The sequence below is a fragment of the Elaeis guineensis genome, chromosome 2 (genome assembly GCF_000442705.2).
Source record: "Elaeis guineensis isolate ETL-2024a chromosome 2, EG11, whole genome shotgun sequence".
NCBI lineage: Eukaryota > Viridiplantae > Streptophyta > Magnoliopsida > Arecales > Arecaceae > Elaeis > Elaeis guineensis.
The window spans coordinates 126,043,688-126,062,151 of record NC_025994.2 but is presented as its reverse complement, the minus strand read 5'-3'; the positions used below and the strand labels follow the sequence as shown (position 1 = coordinate 126,062,151).

General features: G+C 35.3%; 1 protein-coding gene across 1 annotated transcript; it reads right to left on the bottom strand.

Moving 5' to 3' along the window:
* Positions 1–10,490: 10,490 nt before the first annotated feature.
* Positions 10,491–18,464, bottom strand: LOC105043754 (probable sulfate transporter 3.5). Its single transcript, XM_010921799.4, has 12 exons — positions 18,078–18,464; positions 17,733–17,940; positions 17,471–17,642; positions 16,457–16,522; positions 16,216–16,329; positions 14,917–15,033; positions 14,706–14,832; positions 13,213–13,499; positions 12,437–12,627; positions 12,244–12,326; positions 10,941–11,017; positions 10,491–10,860 (listed from the first exon to the last, which is right to left on the bottom strand). The coding sequence occupies exons 1-12, from the start codon at positions 18,385–18,387 to the stop codon at positions 10,699–10,701; spliced, it is 1,914 nt and encodes a 637-aa protein (XP_010920101.1). The 5' UTR covers positions 18,388–18,464; the 3' UTR covers positions 10,491–10,698.

Here is an 18,464-nt window from a genome sequence, read left to right as displayed (position 1 = left end):
GGTCGGGCCGGCATGGACGGGTGGGTCGGATCAGGCCGGCATGGATGGGGTCGAGGCCGACGACGACGGGGATGGGGATGGGGTCAGGCCGGTGTGGACAGGGTCGGGCCGGCTCAGGTCCGGACCGGGGCCTGCGGGGATGGGTCCGGGCCGTAGTCGATGGGGATGGGGCTAGGCCGGTGTGGACGGGGTCAGGGCCGGCGAGGACGGGGACGGGGCCGGCTGGGCCGGGCCAAATCGGGCTGGCATGGAAGGGGCCGACGGGGATGGGGATGGGGCCGGGCTGGTCTGACAGGTCGGGCTGGGTCAGGCCGGGTCGGGTCGGGTTTGGGTGGGGTCGGGTCAGGTCAGGTCAGGTTCGGGCCGAGTCGGGTCAGGGTCAGGCCGGGTTCGGGCCGAGTCGGTTTTGGGTCGGGGCCTACAGGGATGGGTTCGGGTCGGGTCGCGGCCGACGGGGATGGGGTCGGGCCGAGCCGACGGGGTTAGGGCCAGGGCCGACGGGAATGGTGTCAGGCTGAGCCGATGGGGATGGGGTCGGGGCTGGCGGGGATGAGGCCGGGTCAGGCCGGAAGGGGCCGGGCCGAGACTTGATTGATGATGAGGCCGAGGCCGATAGGGATGGGGCTGGGCCAGCGGGGATGGGGCCAGGTTGGGCCGGAAGGGGTCGGGCCGAGACTTGATGGGGCTGGGGCCGGCAGGGATGGGGCTGGGGCCGACAGGGATGGGGCCGAGCTGGGCCGAGATGGTGGGGATGGGGTCGGGGCCGACGGGGATGAGGTCGGGTCGGGCTGGGCCGGGGCCGGTGGGGATGAGGCCGGGTCAGGCCGACCGACGGTGCAGGCCGGAGCCCGCGGGGATGGCATTATGAGCAGCGGGGATGGAGAGATGCATATTATTTGATTAATTTATTTATTACATATTATTTTTTAATATTACTGTTGAAACTATTTAATTATTTGATTAATTATTTTTTTCACTAATACAATGCACATTGCTGTTACTTATTACAATTTAATTATTTTATGTGCTGTTTTGTATACTGCTGAAATTATAAATATAAAAAATATTTATATTTTAGAAAAAAATTTATTAAAATTTTTGATGAAAAAATTTCAATACGAAGTTATTCTTTTTTGATAAATTAAAAATTCATCTTCGAATGTATGTTCAAAGATAGTAGTTAAATTGTATTGAGCTGTAGATTCCCATTCAAGAGTCGATCTTCATCGAGATCGAATCTTGGATATCCCGTATTCAGATTTTTTGAAAAAATAATAATATTATTATTATTATTAGTTGATATTTTATTTCATTATGTGGTATTCAGTAGTTATCTATCCATTATTCTTCGGATATATGGTGGATAGGGTGCGTAGGCACCATATTCACATCGTATACTTGGAGAACCATGGAGAGATACTGTCAAAATTTTTACAAAGATAAGATAAAATATCCACTAATAACAATAATAAGATTATTATTTTTCTGAAAGGGATAGGGCCACACCTGTTAGTAATAATTTGAAATGGATAGGATCGTGTATTTTTATTTCATTAAATTGATGGAAGGATATTTTCTGTGTTACTGTTCAGTCTGTGTTTTTTAATGTGTTGTTTTATATAAAGTGATTTGGATTTAGATCCAGATAGAAATTTTGGCTAGAATTCGGATTGCGATTCAGTCAGAAATTTGGATTGGGATACAGAATATCACTGAACTTTTTTTGGTTGTTAATGATTTTGTGTTTGTTGTTAGATGGATATCAACAAAAATTGGATGAATACTAAAGGTATTTTTTATCTGAATATCAAAAAGGAGTTCGAGATTTTATTAAGTTTGCACGGTATAAGGCTGACAGTACTAGTCGGATAAAGTGTCAATGTAAGAGATGTGTCAATATGGTATATCGTCACATAACACTTATTGAGGAGTATCTGCTACAATATGGTATGGATAAAAAGTATACTTGTTGGGTATAGCATGAGGAGTGTGATCTGAATGAAGTAGTGCATGATGATGACAATACTGAAGATGATAGTGATACTGCTGGACCTGTCGAACATAGTGGTATAGGAGAATTATTAAATGATTTACATCAAGGTGCTTGTTCAAAGTATGCATGAGTACTACTGCATCTGAAAGTAATTCTAATCAAAAATATAATATTCGACTGGAGATAGAAGGAACTTCTGAACAGTTTGCAAAGCTTGTAAGAGATGCACGAGAGTCACTCTATCCAAATTGTACAAAATTTTTTAAGTTAGAGTTTTTGATAAAGTTACTTCATATTAAAACTATAAATCAATGGAGTCAGAAGTTATTTGATCAAATTTTAACATTGATTAAAGTAGCTCTTTCCGATAGAAAGAGACTTTCAAAATCATATTCTAAAGCAAAAATATACATGTGAAAAATGAGACTTGGCTATATTCCTATACATGCCTGCAAAAATGACTGTATATTATTTTATAAGGATAACGAACAAGCAACTGAATATTCGAAATATGGTGAGTCTAGATACAAAATCGATAATAGGAAAGCAAAGAAGATGCTTCAAAAGATTTTGAGATATTTTTCATTGATTTCAAGACTTCAAAGGTTGTATATATCCACAAAGACAGCTGAAAAAATGAGATGGCATTATGAGCAGCGAATTTCGAAGGAAAATATATTTAGCCATCCGACCGACTCTTTAGTGTGGAAAGACTTCGATGCAAAGCATCCGCACTTTACGAGTGACCCGTGCAATATCTGGCTTGGTCTAGCGATAGATGGATTTAATTTCTTTGATAATTTGAGTACCTCTTACAGTATGTGGTTTGTGATGCTAGTTGTATATATAATGTGTCATCTTGGAAGTGTATGAAAGAATCATTTATTTTTATGTCACTGTTGATTCCAGATCCGAAAGCACTAGGTAATGAAATTGATGTATATCTACGACCTTTAATCGATGATCTAAAGGAGCTATGAAAAAATAGGGTACAGACATATAATTCTGTGAGTTGAAATAATTTTAAGTTGCATGCTTCGATTCTATGGACCATAAATAATTTTTCTACATATAAAAATTTATCTGGATGGAGCACCAAAGGATATCTTGCATGTCCAATATGTAATAGGGATGCATCCTCCTTACATTTAAAGCACGAACGAAAAATAAGTTTCATGGGTCATCAACGGTTTCTTCCTGCTAATCATTCTTGGAAGATCCGTTATAACCTATATTTTGATGGTAAGTCTGATCGGTGTCTGCCACCTAAGGAGTTAAGTAGAGCAAAAATTTTAGAATAACTTGAAGTCATTGAAAACGTCCAATTTGAAAAAACATCGAAACTCGCAAGCGGAAGCGTACTGAAGCTGAGCTGAATTGGATAAAGTGAAGTATCTTTTTCGAACTACCATATTAGAAGTAGCTACTATTTCGTCATAATCTGGATGTAATGCATATTGAAAAGAATATTCATCATAATATCATCGGTACTGTATTGAACATCTCAGAAAAAATAAAAAATGGTACAAAAGCTCGTCTTGATTTGCAGAAAATGGGAATCCAACCAGAGTTGCATTTAGTTCGTCGAGGTGAGAGATTTTTTATACCACCTGCATGTTATTCGCTGTTTGATGAGGAAAAGAAGAATTTCTGTGGATGGTTCAAAATCGTAAAGTTTCTTGATGCATACGTTTCAAACGTATCGTAGTGTGTTGGAAACAACGATAGTAATATCTCTGGCATGAAAAGTCATGACTCTCATATGATGATGCAACGTTTGCTTTCTGTAGTCATACGTGGTTATTTGGATAGCAATGTTCAAACTGCATTGATTGAGCTTGGAGTGTTCTTCCGAGAACTGTGTTGTCGAAAATTGAAGATTAACTTATTTGAGAGATTAAAAAAGAATATCATATTCATTCTTTGTAAGTTAGAAAAAATATTTTTACCATCATTTTTTGATGTTAAGTGCATCTGGCTCTTCATCTTTCAAAAGAAGCTCTTTTGGTCGGACCGGTATATTATCGATGGATGTGTCCTATTAAAAGGTAAAAAAAATATACGTACTTTATCATATCAATTATAAGATATAAATATATTTTTAAAATTTAAATTTATTTTTATTTATATATTTTTATGTACCTTAAAAAAGAATATGCGTAATAAAGCAAGACCTGAAGGGTCTATAGCAGAAGCATATGTAGCTACCGAGTATGTCACATTCTGCTCGATGTATCTTGACGATATCGAAATAAGATTCAATCGTACAGATCGTAATGCAGACCGTGAATGAGGTGACAATGAATCGATATTGTCTATATTTAAACAAACGGTTCGATCTATTGGTGCAAGGAGATATAAATTTATCGACGTGAACGAGCTATCCAAGACACACTTTTACATTCTAAATAATTATGAAGAAATTAAAAATTTTATTGAGTAAGTACCATCTTATCATACTGTTTAATATTTTAAGTAAATTTTTTATGTCGATGTTAAATTAAAAATTATAATTTCTTGCAGTGAGCACAAGAGTATACTATGTAGAGAGAATAATACGGATATCGATGATCGATATAGGAAAAAATTTATAAAATAGTTTGGTGATCTTGTAAGTTGCATTAATGAATGTTATTTATTTACTTATAAATAATATTATTTGAACTAACATAATTTTTTATGTTATGATGCAGATGAAACATAAGTATTTCAATAAAGAAATAGGTGCGATCGATGAGTTGCACGATTTAGCATATGGTTTCGATTGAAGGATTAATCACTACGCATCCTGTATCATTGGAGGAATGAGATTTCACACAAGAGAGCTTGAGATGCAACGACAGATCTAGAATAGTGGGATTGCGACAACAAGATATTAAGGAGAAGAAGAGATTGATTATTATGGTGTAATGGTAGATATCATAGAACTAAAGTATGGGTCTAGTAATTCTGTATTTTATTTTAGTGTGAATGGTGGGATATTAGTAATAAAAAGATTGATATTCATATCGATTCACAATTTATCAGTATAAATTTTGCACGAACATGGTATCAAAATGAGCTGTATATATTAGCAACTCAAGCGAAACAAGTAATATATTTGAAGGATCTAAAGTATCGAGGTAATTGATATATTGTATAAAAAATAATACTTAAAGATGTATATGACATACCAACCTGATTAGAGATGGATGAAAATTCAAATTTACATGAAAAAAAAATTTTTCAGCAAAAAGAATAAATATTAGCCGAGCTTTTGGTTGATGAAGAACTTGTAACGGCACCTTTGAATAGGGCTAATCTACCGTCCAACGAAGTTGAAGCTGATTTTATATTTAATCTTGATGAGTCGGAGGGCGACGATCAGTTCATAAATAACGATGAGATAGAAGACGACACATATATCGATTACTATGATTCGAAGGAGGATCTACATATCGAGAAAGATACAAATATTGATGAATAGATCTATATTATTCGTTCAATCTTCTCTTGCAATAATAGTATGCGATATAATTGTATCCATTAGAATGTTATTTGATTTCTATTATTATTATTTAATATTATATTTATTTATATCTAAATTATTGTAGATATGGCATTAGGAGACAGACGATGACGTTCGCATTTACAATCTATCTCAGAGATTGAGGTGCCTTCACCGATCTTCGTTGCCGCACTGACTCTAGTGTCAGAGGGTCCTACACTGGCAGGTCCCAGTGAGGTGGGTCCCAGTGAGGTGGATCTCAGTGAGATGGGTCTCAGTGATATTATTATATTTTTTATATAATAAAATTTGATTATTTTATTTACATCATACTAATAATTTATTTATTATTGTTTCAGGTCAGTTTTCATCGATAGTGAGGTGAGAGCGAGGTCTATCGAAGAATCTAGCTCTACAGCATTAGAGACGCGAGCATCCAAGACAGCATCTTCGGATCGAGATACCAGCCGGCTACACCAGACCCATTAGGGGATGGTGCGAGCCATGACAGACTGAGCTGGGCATCATATGTCACAATTATGCCCCTGCGACGCTCTTCGATTGGCGTCACGTTCTACCGGCTCAGAGAGAGATTTTCTACACCCACTTACAGGTAAAATAAATTATATTATGAATATTTAATTTGCATGGTATTCTTCTAATATTTGTTTTTGACAGGTTGTATTTGACATCATTGATTTTGAGAAAGATCGTGTGAGACGAGCCGTCAACACTCATCTATCTTTGCATTTCAAAGATTATCACCATCACATGCATCAGCATTAGTACCAGATGGTGCAGGATCATGGGGAGGAGACAACGCGGCAGCAGCCCTATGACAGCATCACCATAGACGATTGGACTGCCATATGCCGGCATTACGAGGATCCGACGTATCAGGTTACACATCTAAATTTTTTTTAAAGTTTAATGACTGAATCATTTATTTTTAAATTAAATTTGTTATCTACTAATTTGATTGATAATTTTACAGAGACGATGTGCCCATAATGCGGCGAATCGAGCGAGACAGACCGTGCCGTATTGTGGAGGTTCGAGATCGTTCGCTCGTCACATGGAGCACATGATAGGTAAGTTTTAATTTTTAATTAGTATATAATTCTCTAGTTATTTAAATTTTTTTAATTAATTTTTAAATTGCAAAGAGATGCTGAGAGTGACGAGCTTTCTGATAGGATCGATATCTACCAGCGGACCCACCGACGATGGTCGGGGGAGTAGACGATGGGGAGCCAGGAGCTCTTTGTAAGTTTTTTCAATTATTTTTTCATTCGCAATCTAATTTTTATTAGAAAATTAAAATAACTCTAATTTTAATTTTCAAGATCGTATGACAGACATGAGATCTCAGCCTATCCTAAGGGCTCGACTGCACTCACAGATGATAAGATCTGTGATCGGATGCTCGATACGAGATCCTGTTATGTTGAGAGTCTAGGATATGAGATTATTGCTCCCTCATCCTCACACTTATCTAGGACTGATATCCATTCTGCGTGCGAGGCTCGGCTGACGGAGGTACAGAGATAAGTTATTGAGGATCGACAGCAGGCTGAGCAGCGAGCTCAGGAGTTGGCTGTACGCATCGACGAGTATCAGCAGCTCCAGATCCAGATGATGGAGTGAATGACGCAGATAGAGCAGACGATACAGCTGATGAGGCAGCAACAGGTCGGTTTGAGCTCCGTCGAGCGCTCCCTGTCTCCAGCTCATTCTCCACATGTCGATATTTAACGACTTATTGATGTACCTTTTTTTTCAAATCTCTTATAATTTTAATTTAATATAATAAAATAATAAAATTTATTTATCAATTTATTATGTAAATTTTTTATTTTTATTTTTTTAATTTATAAAAAATATTATACATACATATAAATTAAAAATATATATTCATAATTTTTTTTTAAAATGACTAAATTATTAGTGACGAAATTATTTTCAATGAAAGATTCATCGTCAAAAATATTTTACTAACATAATTTAATTTTTTAATAAATATATAATTAACAGTGATAAATTTTTTTTTATCATAAATAATTATTAGTGACATAAATTTTCATCAAAAATTGAAATATTTACAACGTAACTTTTCATCGCTTATATTATTTAATTTTATTTCATAAATTTTTTTTATTAAATTATATTTTTTGCGATGTAAGCTTTTAATCGCTAAAATTTTTAGAATTAATAGCGATGAAAATTTTTTCATCGCTATTATTTTTTTTATTTATTAGCAATGGTATAATTCATAATAAATATCTTTTTTTTATAATTAAATTTTTTATCTTTTATTTTTAATGATGAAAAATATTCATCGTAAATATCTTTTATTAGCAATAAATTTTTTTTTCATCGTACAATATTATCAACGATGCGATTATTGATGACTAAATATTAATGATGAAATTTTCATTGCTAATATCTATTAGCGACAAAAATATTTCATCACTAATAACCTGTTTTATTGTAGTGAATTTTGTGAAGGTGTTTATATAATTTTATAAAATATTCAAAAAAATTAATTAAAAATGATCAAAATTTACCTGAGACTTACCAAATCTTATTGTCTTAGTTAAGTTGATAAATAAAAAAAAAAGTGACATTGCCAATTTTTACTTGTTTAAGATCTAACTTGATCTAAGTTATTTATTTGTTAAGGTAGAAATTTCACAAATATAATATAATTTCTTCTATAAAAATTTATATCAACATCAGATCATATAGTATAATAGCATTGATTTTTTTATCATCCTTCCCAATCAAAAGCGACTAGATTATCTTTATTATAATTAACTTCTTACCATTTAGGCATATATATGCCCCAATCTTTTATAGTTTTTTTGAGTGCATATCATTCAACCGACATATACCAAATTGCATGAATACCTTCATAAAGTTGTTTTTTGCCCATAAGGGTATTTTAATTATTTTAATTTAAACTATTTATTTTTTAATAGTGTTGAATGATATGCATACATATGCCAAAAAAAAGAAAGAAAAAAAATATATACATGTATATAACATAAGTATTTGATGAGGGTATACATATAAATAGTAATTTTATAAGGATATTCATATAATTTTGTATATTTAGGAGGACATACATGCAAAAAATCATATATATATCTTTTTAAGTTTTGATAACTTGTATTATCAAAAGAATTTTGAAAAAAAATACATAGAGCGATGCCAGGGCTAAAGAATGTAAAACTTGCATCTTGCAAATCAAAAATATGGAGATAGTGATGATGGAAGCCCCCCATGGCCTATGCACACAGATATATTAGGATAAATAGTCCCATGTTTCCTTCACTATAAAATTATTTTGAGGTTACTATACATGTCATAAATTATTCTATTGGACTTCTCTTGTTGCCTTCTTACTGTATAAATATGAAAGATTTTTTTTTTTTTTTGCATCCCTACATTGGTCATAACTTATTAGATCCATCTATCTTAAAAAGACAATTCGCGTGCAATGTGACGCATGTCATGAAAGGAAAAGAAAAAGAAAAAAAATAATAGAAGGAAAAAGAAGGGACATAATCTTCTAGACACAAGCCACAAGGGAAAAGAAAAACCAACAAAAAAAAATGAGAGCATGAGATGGATGGCCATGATTCCATGTAGCTCTAAAAAAGAATGGTGATAATTTGAGAGAGAATAATATGTGAACCTGCAACATTTATTTTTCAAATAAAGTTTAACCTAGACACATGCATTGCATATGGACATGTAGGAATTGTTCATAAACATGAAGGGCCGTTTGGTTGGGGTGTCAGATTATGGGGTATTTTAATAATTTTTGAGAATCATTTATTTGAAAAAATGATTGCAAAGGAAAATAATTTTTACTACATTTGATTAGTGAAAAAATTATTTCGAAAAATGACATCGGAAAAAGATTACTACGTTTGATTGCAGGTAATCCTATATGAGAATATGACAAAATTTACAAATATTTTCTTCGATATAAAATAATTTTTTAATATTATGATAGCTTTGTCATCTCCATCAATTTTAATATAGTGACTATAATCACATAGCCTTTTACATAACGAAATCCCCATTTTAAATTTTTTTATCAAAGTTCTTTATTGAATGAATTTGGAAAGACGTCAGAATAAATTCAATAATTATATATGCAGCTATATTAGGGGTATTTTTGTCACATATGGATTATCATTACTTGAAAAGTTAAAAAATATTAACCCCCTTATAATATTTGTTTTACCTTCTATCTCCTGAAAATAAATATGAGGCTCATCAATTTTTTACCATCTCTCTTCTATTTTTCATACCAAACATGATAATTTGACATGAAATTTATTTTCACATGTTAGGTTATCCCCAACCAAATGGACCCGAAGATGATTCCATTTAATCATCCATCTAATTAACAAATATATAACCCAAAACTTACAGTTTAACTAGCACTACATTTATAACAAAAAATATAAGACCTCCATTTGAAGTTCACCTTAATCTTGATGACTGGTGTAACTAATTTGAACATAATTGTAAGTTTTATATATGACAGAAGAAAGGAAAGATAAAGGGAAGACAAAGAATTACATCTAACAAGCCACCTTAATTCTTTCCCTCCCATCAGTCCACTTTCCTTTATAATCATTCTCTCCCTCCCACTGTTTCTTCTTCTTCTTTATGCAGTTGTCAACCCGTAGCATTGTTTAGCTTCATAGTTATGTGCATATGATTGAAGGCTATCAAACTTTAATTTTATGTTGATGTTTGAATGACTCTGTTATTGTGTTATCTGCTGCATTCCATAATATCAAAATTTCACAAACACATGTTAAAGGATATGCCCCAAATCTTAACATCTATTCCTTTCTTTCTGTTTTTCATTTTGGAGAAGGGAGGGGGGGTTGATAATAAAAGATATTTCTGTAACCCACCATAAATTATCCACCATTCAAATCTCACGAAAAAAAAAAAGAAGATATTTTTAAGTAAAAATCTACATATTCAAAATCTATCTTGTCGTTGCCATTTGAAAATGCTTCACATACATAAAACCTGCCTACTTATGAAACATATCATCATACAATATCCAATGACATTTGACCTCAGCTGCTATTGACAGACCGCATGTAATTGACAGAGCGCATGTACTAATCTGAGGATCATACATTTGCTTTATAATGTCCTATACTTGCTCCAAATATTCTTCCTATGCTTCCTCTCCCTTTTCTCCTGATTCCTGAAGAGCATAGCGGCAGGCTGTAATTGCATCCTTGACAGAGAGAAACACCCAATTCTCTCCAATCAAGTCGATAAAGTTTGATGATACCAACTTTGTTGCCACCTCTAACCTCGGATTTGTTATAACCATCTGCAAAAACGATTGCAAGGAGCTTAGCCTTATTCTACAAGGTTGGAGATTGGTTTCAGGTCCCGCTTGTCTAAGCTTACCTTAATTTTTCTTCTGCTGAGAATTCTATGGATTTCCTTTAGCATCCCAATGCCCGTGTTGTCAATAGATGTCACCCCTGTCAATACCAAAAAGCATGAAAATAAGGTGTAATATGCCTACTTATATAGCAGCAATACATTTTCCCATCAACACAACATAATAGAATTTGAATACGAGATTATCACTGTGAAGTAATGGTGCCTAGGCTACTCAGCCACTGCTTATTTCTTTTCCGAAATGCCACAAGTCAAGCAAGCTCGTATTACAGCAAAGTAAGCTCATAAGCTAAGTATGAAGGCAAGGTTAAGATTGCAATCTGAGCCTGAGCCTTAAATATTTGTTGGAGAATGGACAAGCAAAAATAAGCTAATAAAGCTTAAACATGGATTGATTTGCATATTTGTTATGACAGATGCACAGAGGAAGAAGCAGAGGCGGAGACTTGTCAGCAATCACTTGCAACAATGGTATTCAGAAAATAAGATAAAGAAATTAAATTAATGGATATTTGAGTAAAGAGGAGGAAGGGCAATCAAGGAAGGAAAATAAGTGCTTGAAATGTTTATATGAACTTGGTTGGTGTGGTAGAGAAATAAGGGGTAGATGGGAATTTGATCCACCTGACTAAAATGGCATGAATGTACATGTACATATGCCATTGTATGTGATCATCATACGAGTGGATTACATTGCTGTATCAGTAATTGTGATGCCTTGCATCAAACGTATATTATAATGTTAGGACTCAGCTAACTACAAAGAGATAACATCACTGCCTTGCATCAAACATATATTACAATGCATGTGAATTACTTGGTAAATGGTGTGCATTAGTTGTCACCATAGTTAGGTGACACAAGTTATTCTATATCATTTTACATGTTCAAAATATGACAGTGTAATAAATAAGTGGTCATGCTTCTATTTGAATCAATGAGATGTGTTCAAGCTGGCATGAGTGAATTATGTCCAATTAGCCAATAGATAGAAGAATGTATTGAAATCAGGCTTAAATAACAGTACAGAAATCTTGGTCTAGTATTTCCATCAAAAAAAAAAAAAATTTTTTTTTTTGGTCTAGTACTTATGGTAGATTCTTTTGTTCAAGTTCAACTAAGTAAATCCCAATTCCACTTTTTTGGAGTGCCAAATTGAGTAGTTATGATCATCCCTAAAGCCTATACCCTACTTCACATGGTAACGGAGCTAAAGCTTGCTCTAGTTAAGTGGTCCAAAAATCAGTGTTGATCAAATCATTTTCAAGATGCTGCTGGTGTACCCTCACAAGCATACAAGGCTTACCACCGATGTCAAGAATAACATATAGAAGATCTTCCCCATCCTTTTTGATGATACTTTCTTCATCTTCTACCCATCTTGAGATCCTGGTGATGACAAAACAATGACATTAACACATAAAATGCTTTGACAGTTCCAGGGCACTAGTAAGAGTGGAAGGGAAAAAGTGAACTAGTAAAAGCACGTTTTTTATTACCTTTCTCTTAGATAGCCAGCATTTGCAAAGTAGATAGGGGAACCCAGTTGTAAGATTAGGATATCAGGGAAGCTAGATGAACTTGGATACTGCTCAATGTCACGATACATTGCAGTTCCTGTTATGTTTCCAAGCTTGCAAGTATTGGGCCTAGCCACATATAACAATGCTCTTAATATTGACAAACCTACCTGTGAGAAGGACAACATAGATTACTAGAACTGATAGTAATAATGAGTAATTACTTGCCTAGGTAGTAAACACAAATTTTTCGTCAGAACTACACTATTTGGTCTTCAAAGTGCATTGCCGATCGCTACAGCAATGTTTTGAAATGATTGGTCCATGAATGCAATAGAGTTGGCCATTTATATGAAAATAGATAATGAAGTTGCACAGCTACATTTGAAACTACTATCTCAATGATCTTTCACTTCTCTCATTCCAGGTATTCCCATTCGGTATGGATCTTTTTATTTGGTGAAAAAAGATATGGATCCTACATAATATTATATTACCGAAGCAAATTTGATTTTAAGGACAAGAATCCCATAACCAAGATTTACGACACAAGTGAAATCTATACAATGAAAATATAACCAAAAAGCTGATATTGATCTAGTTGTAGGAAAATTTTGGTAACTTTGTTATTATTATGGATATTGTAGTGCAAGTAACGCTACTTTCTTTCCAAAATATTTCCTCATTTGTAGAATTCTCAAAACCAATAGACAAGTGATGAAAATTGAAATAGCTCGGTAGCCAAAGATCCTTACAGATGATGCAAGTCCGGCAACCATGTTGAATAATGCAACCCCAAGGAAAGCAGCCATGCAGATACAAAAGTCAAACTTGTCCACCTTGAAGAGGTGGTGGATCTCTTCATACTCAATAAGCCCAATCATGGCAACTATAATGATCGCTGATAGAGCCACTAAAGGCGTGTGTTCGAAGAGAGGAGCCAGGAATAGCAACACCAACATTATGCAAACTGACATCACCACATTAGACATTGGTGTCTTGCATCCCGCATGAAAATTAACTGCCGACTTAGAAAAGGGCCCTGGCATGACACATCCGCCATTCTATAAGAATGCTGCAGAGGGGGAAAATATCTATATAGCAAAAGCATAACTGAATAAACTTTAACAAGCACATTCAATTAATTTTGTTTTCATTAAACTTCTGTGGTAATGCTAGATACCACACCAAGGAATATAGCAAACAGTGGCAGATGAAACCTACTGATTTATAAGTCTTCTAACTTAGAGGATGATGAATTTTGTCATGTCAAATAATGGAGTTGCAAGAACAGCCTTGTCTGAACCATTTGGAAAGAACATTTGTACAAGTGCTATGATTTGGGAGAGTTCAACATTATTTCATATCCAATATTCCTATAGGACTCGTTTGGTTGATGAGAAGTGAAGGAGGGAAGAGGCAGTTTCTGAAAAGTGGAGAGGGGACCTCTTGTTTGGTTGGAGTTTTAAAAAGAGAGAGTGGAAAAAGCTCTTCCCATGGAAAGTCACTTCCCATATTTCATGAGAAGTAGGGAAGTAGGTTTTAACACTTCCCATAGAATGAGAAGTGATGATATTTTTTTTCTTTTCCAAAATATCTTTTTAAGATCCATGGATAAAATTTTGCAAAATATTAATGGATGTTTAGGATGAAATACTAAATAGTGCTGTAATATTATATTAATATTTATATGAATATAATATTAATATTAAATTCTAATATTTATTATATTTTAATATTATTTTAATATTTACATCAATATAATATTTTTATTAATATTAATATAATATTTATATTAATATATCAATATTTATATTAATTTAATATAATATTTATATCTATATTAATAAATTTATTGTATTAAAATATTAATATAATATTAATATATATTTGTATTATATTAATATAATAAATTATTATGGTCTAATGTTATATCATAATACATTAATATTATATTTATATTTATATAAACTTTAGGAGTAACAAAGTATGGTCTTATATTTACTAAGGATATAATAGATATTTTACATAATTTTTTCAAAAAAATGGGGACTCAACCAAACATAAGCTATTCTGCACTAAGTCACTTTCCCATGTTCAATCAAACATACCAAAATTCTATTTTCAGAACATAACTTATAATTTTCTAAAAACAAAAGTTTTTCCCACGAACTAAACGAGTCCATAGATATGGGTTGGGATTGACTTTTGCCAGTGATAGATATAAACTTAAAGTGACAAATCTTACCAGTTGTGAGATAGCATGAAAAGAAAGAGCCAACTATGTTCATCATCCCAAAAGCTATCATTTCCTTGTTCCCATCTATTTGTTCATTTTTCAGTAATGCTAGGCTCCTTCCAACAGCTATTCCTTCCTGAAATAAAAAGTTGAAGATGGTAATTACAAATGCTTGTAACAGACGACCTTATTTTGCAGAGGAGAGAATCTTGTTCTTTACCGCTAGTGCCAGGAAACCCGAAAGCAATCCTGCTTTGATGGCCGTAGATAGATACTGAGACTGGAATTTTAAATCCGATATGGATATCGGATTGAGTCCTTTTTTCAAAGAACCGACCTGCCACCAGAAACATAAAGATGATGCATATTTAGTACAAAGAGATATGAAAAAGAAAAAGAAAAGGTAAAGTATTATTGACAGGATGCATTTTAATTTGTTCGTAAATAAAGCCATTATTGTTTCGTTCCCGAAGAAGTGTTGCCATGTAAAAGATTCTTCAACTATTTATGATGGCAATGGTTTAGAGTGGTAACTAGTGTAGGTCATCAAGTGATTTTCTAAAAAAAACAAAAAGGAAAATAAAAGAAAGTTACGAAGCCATGTCTACTTTTCGAGAATAATCTACATCAGAGTTACAGTATCAATCATCAAATATCTTGGCTTTGTTATTTGAACTGCATATGCTTCTCCCATTTTCCCTCAATGAACTTCAAACCCCTTTCTTTAAACCTAAACTATTTCTCGTGTAACCAAGCGGTATCAAAGCATTCATTTAAGTTGAATTAACGAGGAAGAGTACGAATTGCCCATAAATTTCAAAACCTTGTAATGATTTAGGGTGTACAGTGATGGAATCAAATATTGCATGAATATAGAGAACAAGAGAACCCTTAACAATTCCTTGAAATCAGTCATAAGAATACAAAATGGGAAGAGAATTATGGAAAAGAAAGCAACTTTTTCCCCTATAGTGCATGGAAAGGAAAGCTAGAGGGCAATAGGGCAAAAAGTGGAAGATCTTGGGAAAAAGAAGGGCTCCGGCATCGAAGCGCGATCCCTCCTCGGATGCTGGATGATTTGAAGCGGCCTTACTCAGAGGTTTTGGAGGACCAAAGTGATCGGTGGATGGCTCAGTTCTGGGGGAAAACCGGCGGCGATCCCCATGGATTGGAATTTGGAAAAGAAGATGGCCCAGTAGAGGCAGAGGAGGGAGGAGGTAGATCCCTGGATCCTTATATTACAAATACATATAAAGAATATATAAAAATTTGTACACTATATGAAATTTGATAACAGAAAGTACCTCGACTATTCTCCAAAAAGAAAAAAAAAAATCTTGACTATCTTAATATCTGTAAACTGCTGCAAATTCCATACGAAGATTACAAACTAAGGGCCTAATGTGCTAATATGGCAACATCGGACAAATTATGTATGGGGTTTCTCTACGTGTATAAGTACAAACACTATGCAATTTCAATTATAAGTGTTGAAAATAATTAGGCATGAACACTTAACTGTAGGGATTCCATGATCATCTCCATGGACGAGAAAAGCAAAAATGCCTCCTAGTACCACCACCAGCAAAGGAGCTATTGCTGAGACCCAGAATAGCTTTGGAACTTTTGTTTTCTGGATTTATTCCAGACAAAAGGAATTACGTATAATTGCTGCTTAATTTTTGATAGAAGAATATGGAAAGGTGAAAAGGAAAAAAAAAAAAGATTAGAGAATAGGCTATGTTAAATTCCATACTTACCAGATGCCGGCTTACAAGTAGAAAGCAAAGAAAGCATATACCGAGAACTGCGCTCTCCCATTTCCACTGAAACATAAACAAAGAAGATTATATATTCGAAAAAATAAAAAGAAGATTATATAAGATATGATAGAAGTACAGATTCTACTGGTCTTGAATATATTCATGGGCCTAGCTATGGCTAATTAACCACCGTATCTGGGTTGTACTTGGATTGCTTCGCGACCGTCCAAACAAGAACATTTTTAAATGCCACGCCACGCATCCATGCTTCTACGCCACGATGGACTTAATCAATTGCAAAAAAAATCTCGCTGACAACAAAATAAAAACAAAATCCAAGAATAATAAACTAGCAAATAAATACGGATTCTATTGGTCCGAGTAAACAGGCAACATGCCACCTGTCACGCTGCTGGGATCAACGAATCTGAGCCTTTGGATAGAGAGCTGATTCGGCGGCATATCTGAACATTTGGCCTTAATCAACTAATCCTCGTCAATGATATTTGATTGCTGATATGGATATGGATCATTTCTGACCGTTCAATAAGCCACCAGATCCGATTCTCCTGGCCATTCGATCTGTATGGTTTGGACGTTAGATCTATGGACCAGACGGTTTAGATCAGGTGATTGATCGGTTAGTGGAAACCTTTGGACTCGGTAATTCCTACCTGCAGCAAAAACCGGCCCAGTCCCTTGCTTCGCTGTACTAATTTATTTATCCAAAACAAAAGATTTATCTTATCCATACGTTTGAATGAAATGGGAAAAAAGAAATCTTTTCTAACCCAGAGAAGGAACTCTTCGTTTTGGTTAACTTTTAACTCAAACCTCTTATTATTTAGAAAGCAAGAAGGTCAAGGAAAGGTTGAAACAGTGCGGCTTGCCGCCTTTTTCTCAAGGAAAGAAAGAAAGAACGAACGAAAGAAAGGAAGGAAGGAAGGAAGAGAGGTGGAACTATGATTTCTTCTAAAAGGGGGAAAAGGCAGAGTTTGTCATTAGATTGACCTCATCTCTATACTTGAAGACGGAATGCATCACGGAGACAAGATCGGTCTTGGTGGTGAAATGCTTTAATCCGAGCATGCCTTTGAGCTGTTGCAGAATTATGATGATCGCTGTACCCCCCATGAATCCGGTGATGGTCGACCGGGATAAGAAATCCACCAACATCCCAAGTCTGCAATGATACTAACTCATATTTCATCAAGATTGTTCCATAGAATAATTTCATAAAATATGTGTTCGATCCATTAGAATGAATTCTCGCCTGAGGAACCCCAAAGCCGTTTGAAGAATTCCGGTGAAGAAGGCCGCTGTGTAGAATAATTGAGAGTATAATTGTGGATTGCCAGAAGGTGAGACTTCCACCGAAATGATCGAAGCAAGAAGCAACGAGCCTGCTGCAACGGTTCCGACCGCCAGATTGTTTGAGCTACCCAAGATCGCATAGATCAAAGGTGGCACAAAACTAGAATCTACAACGATAAAGAAAGCAGGTAGAAAACGAAGGTACATAAATGCAAGCAATATCTCATCCCGCCTTTAAGGTTAGATCCGATTTTTTTTTTTTTTTTTTTTTTTTTTTTTTGAGAAAAAGAAAGGAGGATCTTACATAGCCCAATAATGGGAGGAAGATTGGCGAGGCGTGCATAGCTAATTCCTTGCGGGATCGCAAGGCTGGCGATGGTGATACCGGCGAGAAGGTCGTACCGGAACTTGGCAAAGGTGTAATTGGAAGCCCATCCAAGCGCCGGAACGAAATATTTGAGGGCGGTCCATGCCTTGCCGCATGCCGGCAGGTCTCTGAACTGGCGGAAGGGGTCGTCGGGGAAGAAAGTCTCCTTTAAATGGGATCCAAAAGAGGCAGCAAACCTCCTCCTCGTCGACAAGTTCACCTTGGTAGGGAACTCCTCAGTTTCCATGGAAAGAAGATTTCTATGGGAGGAGATGAAGAAAGAGAGGGGGAAAGAAGGGGAAGTTGCCACGGTTACAGTTTGGT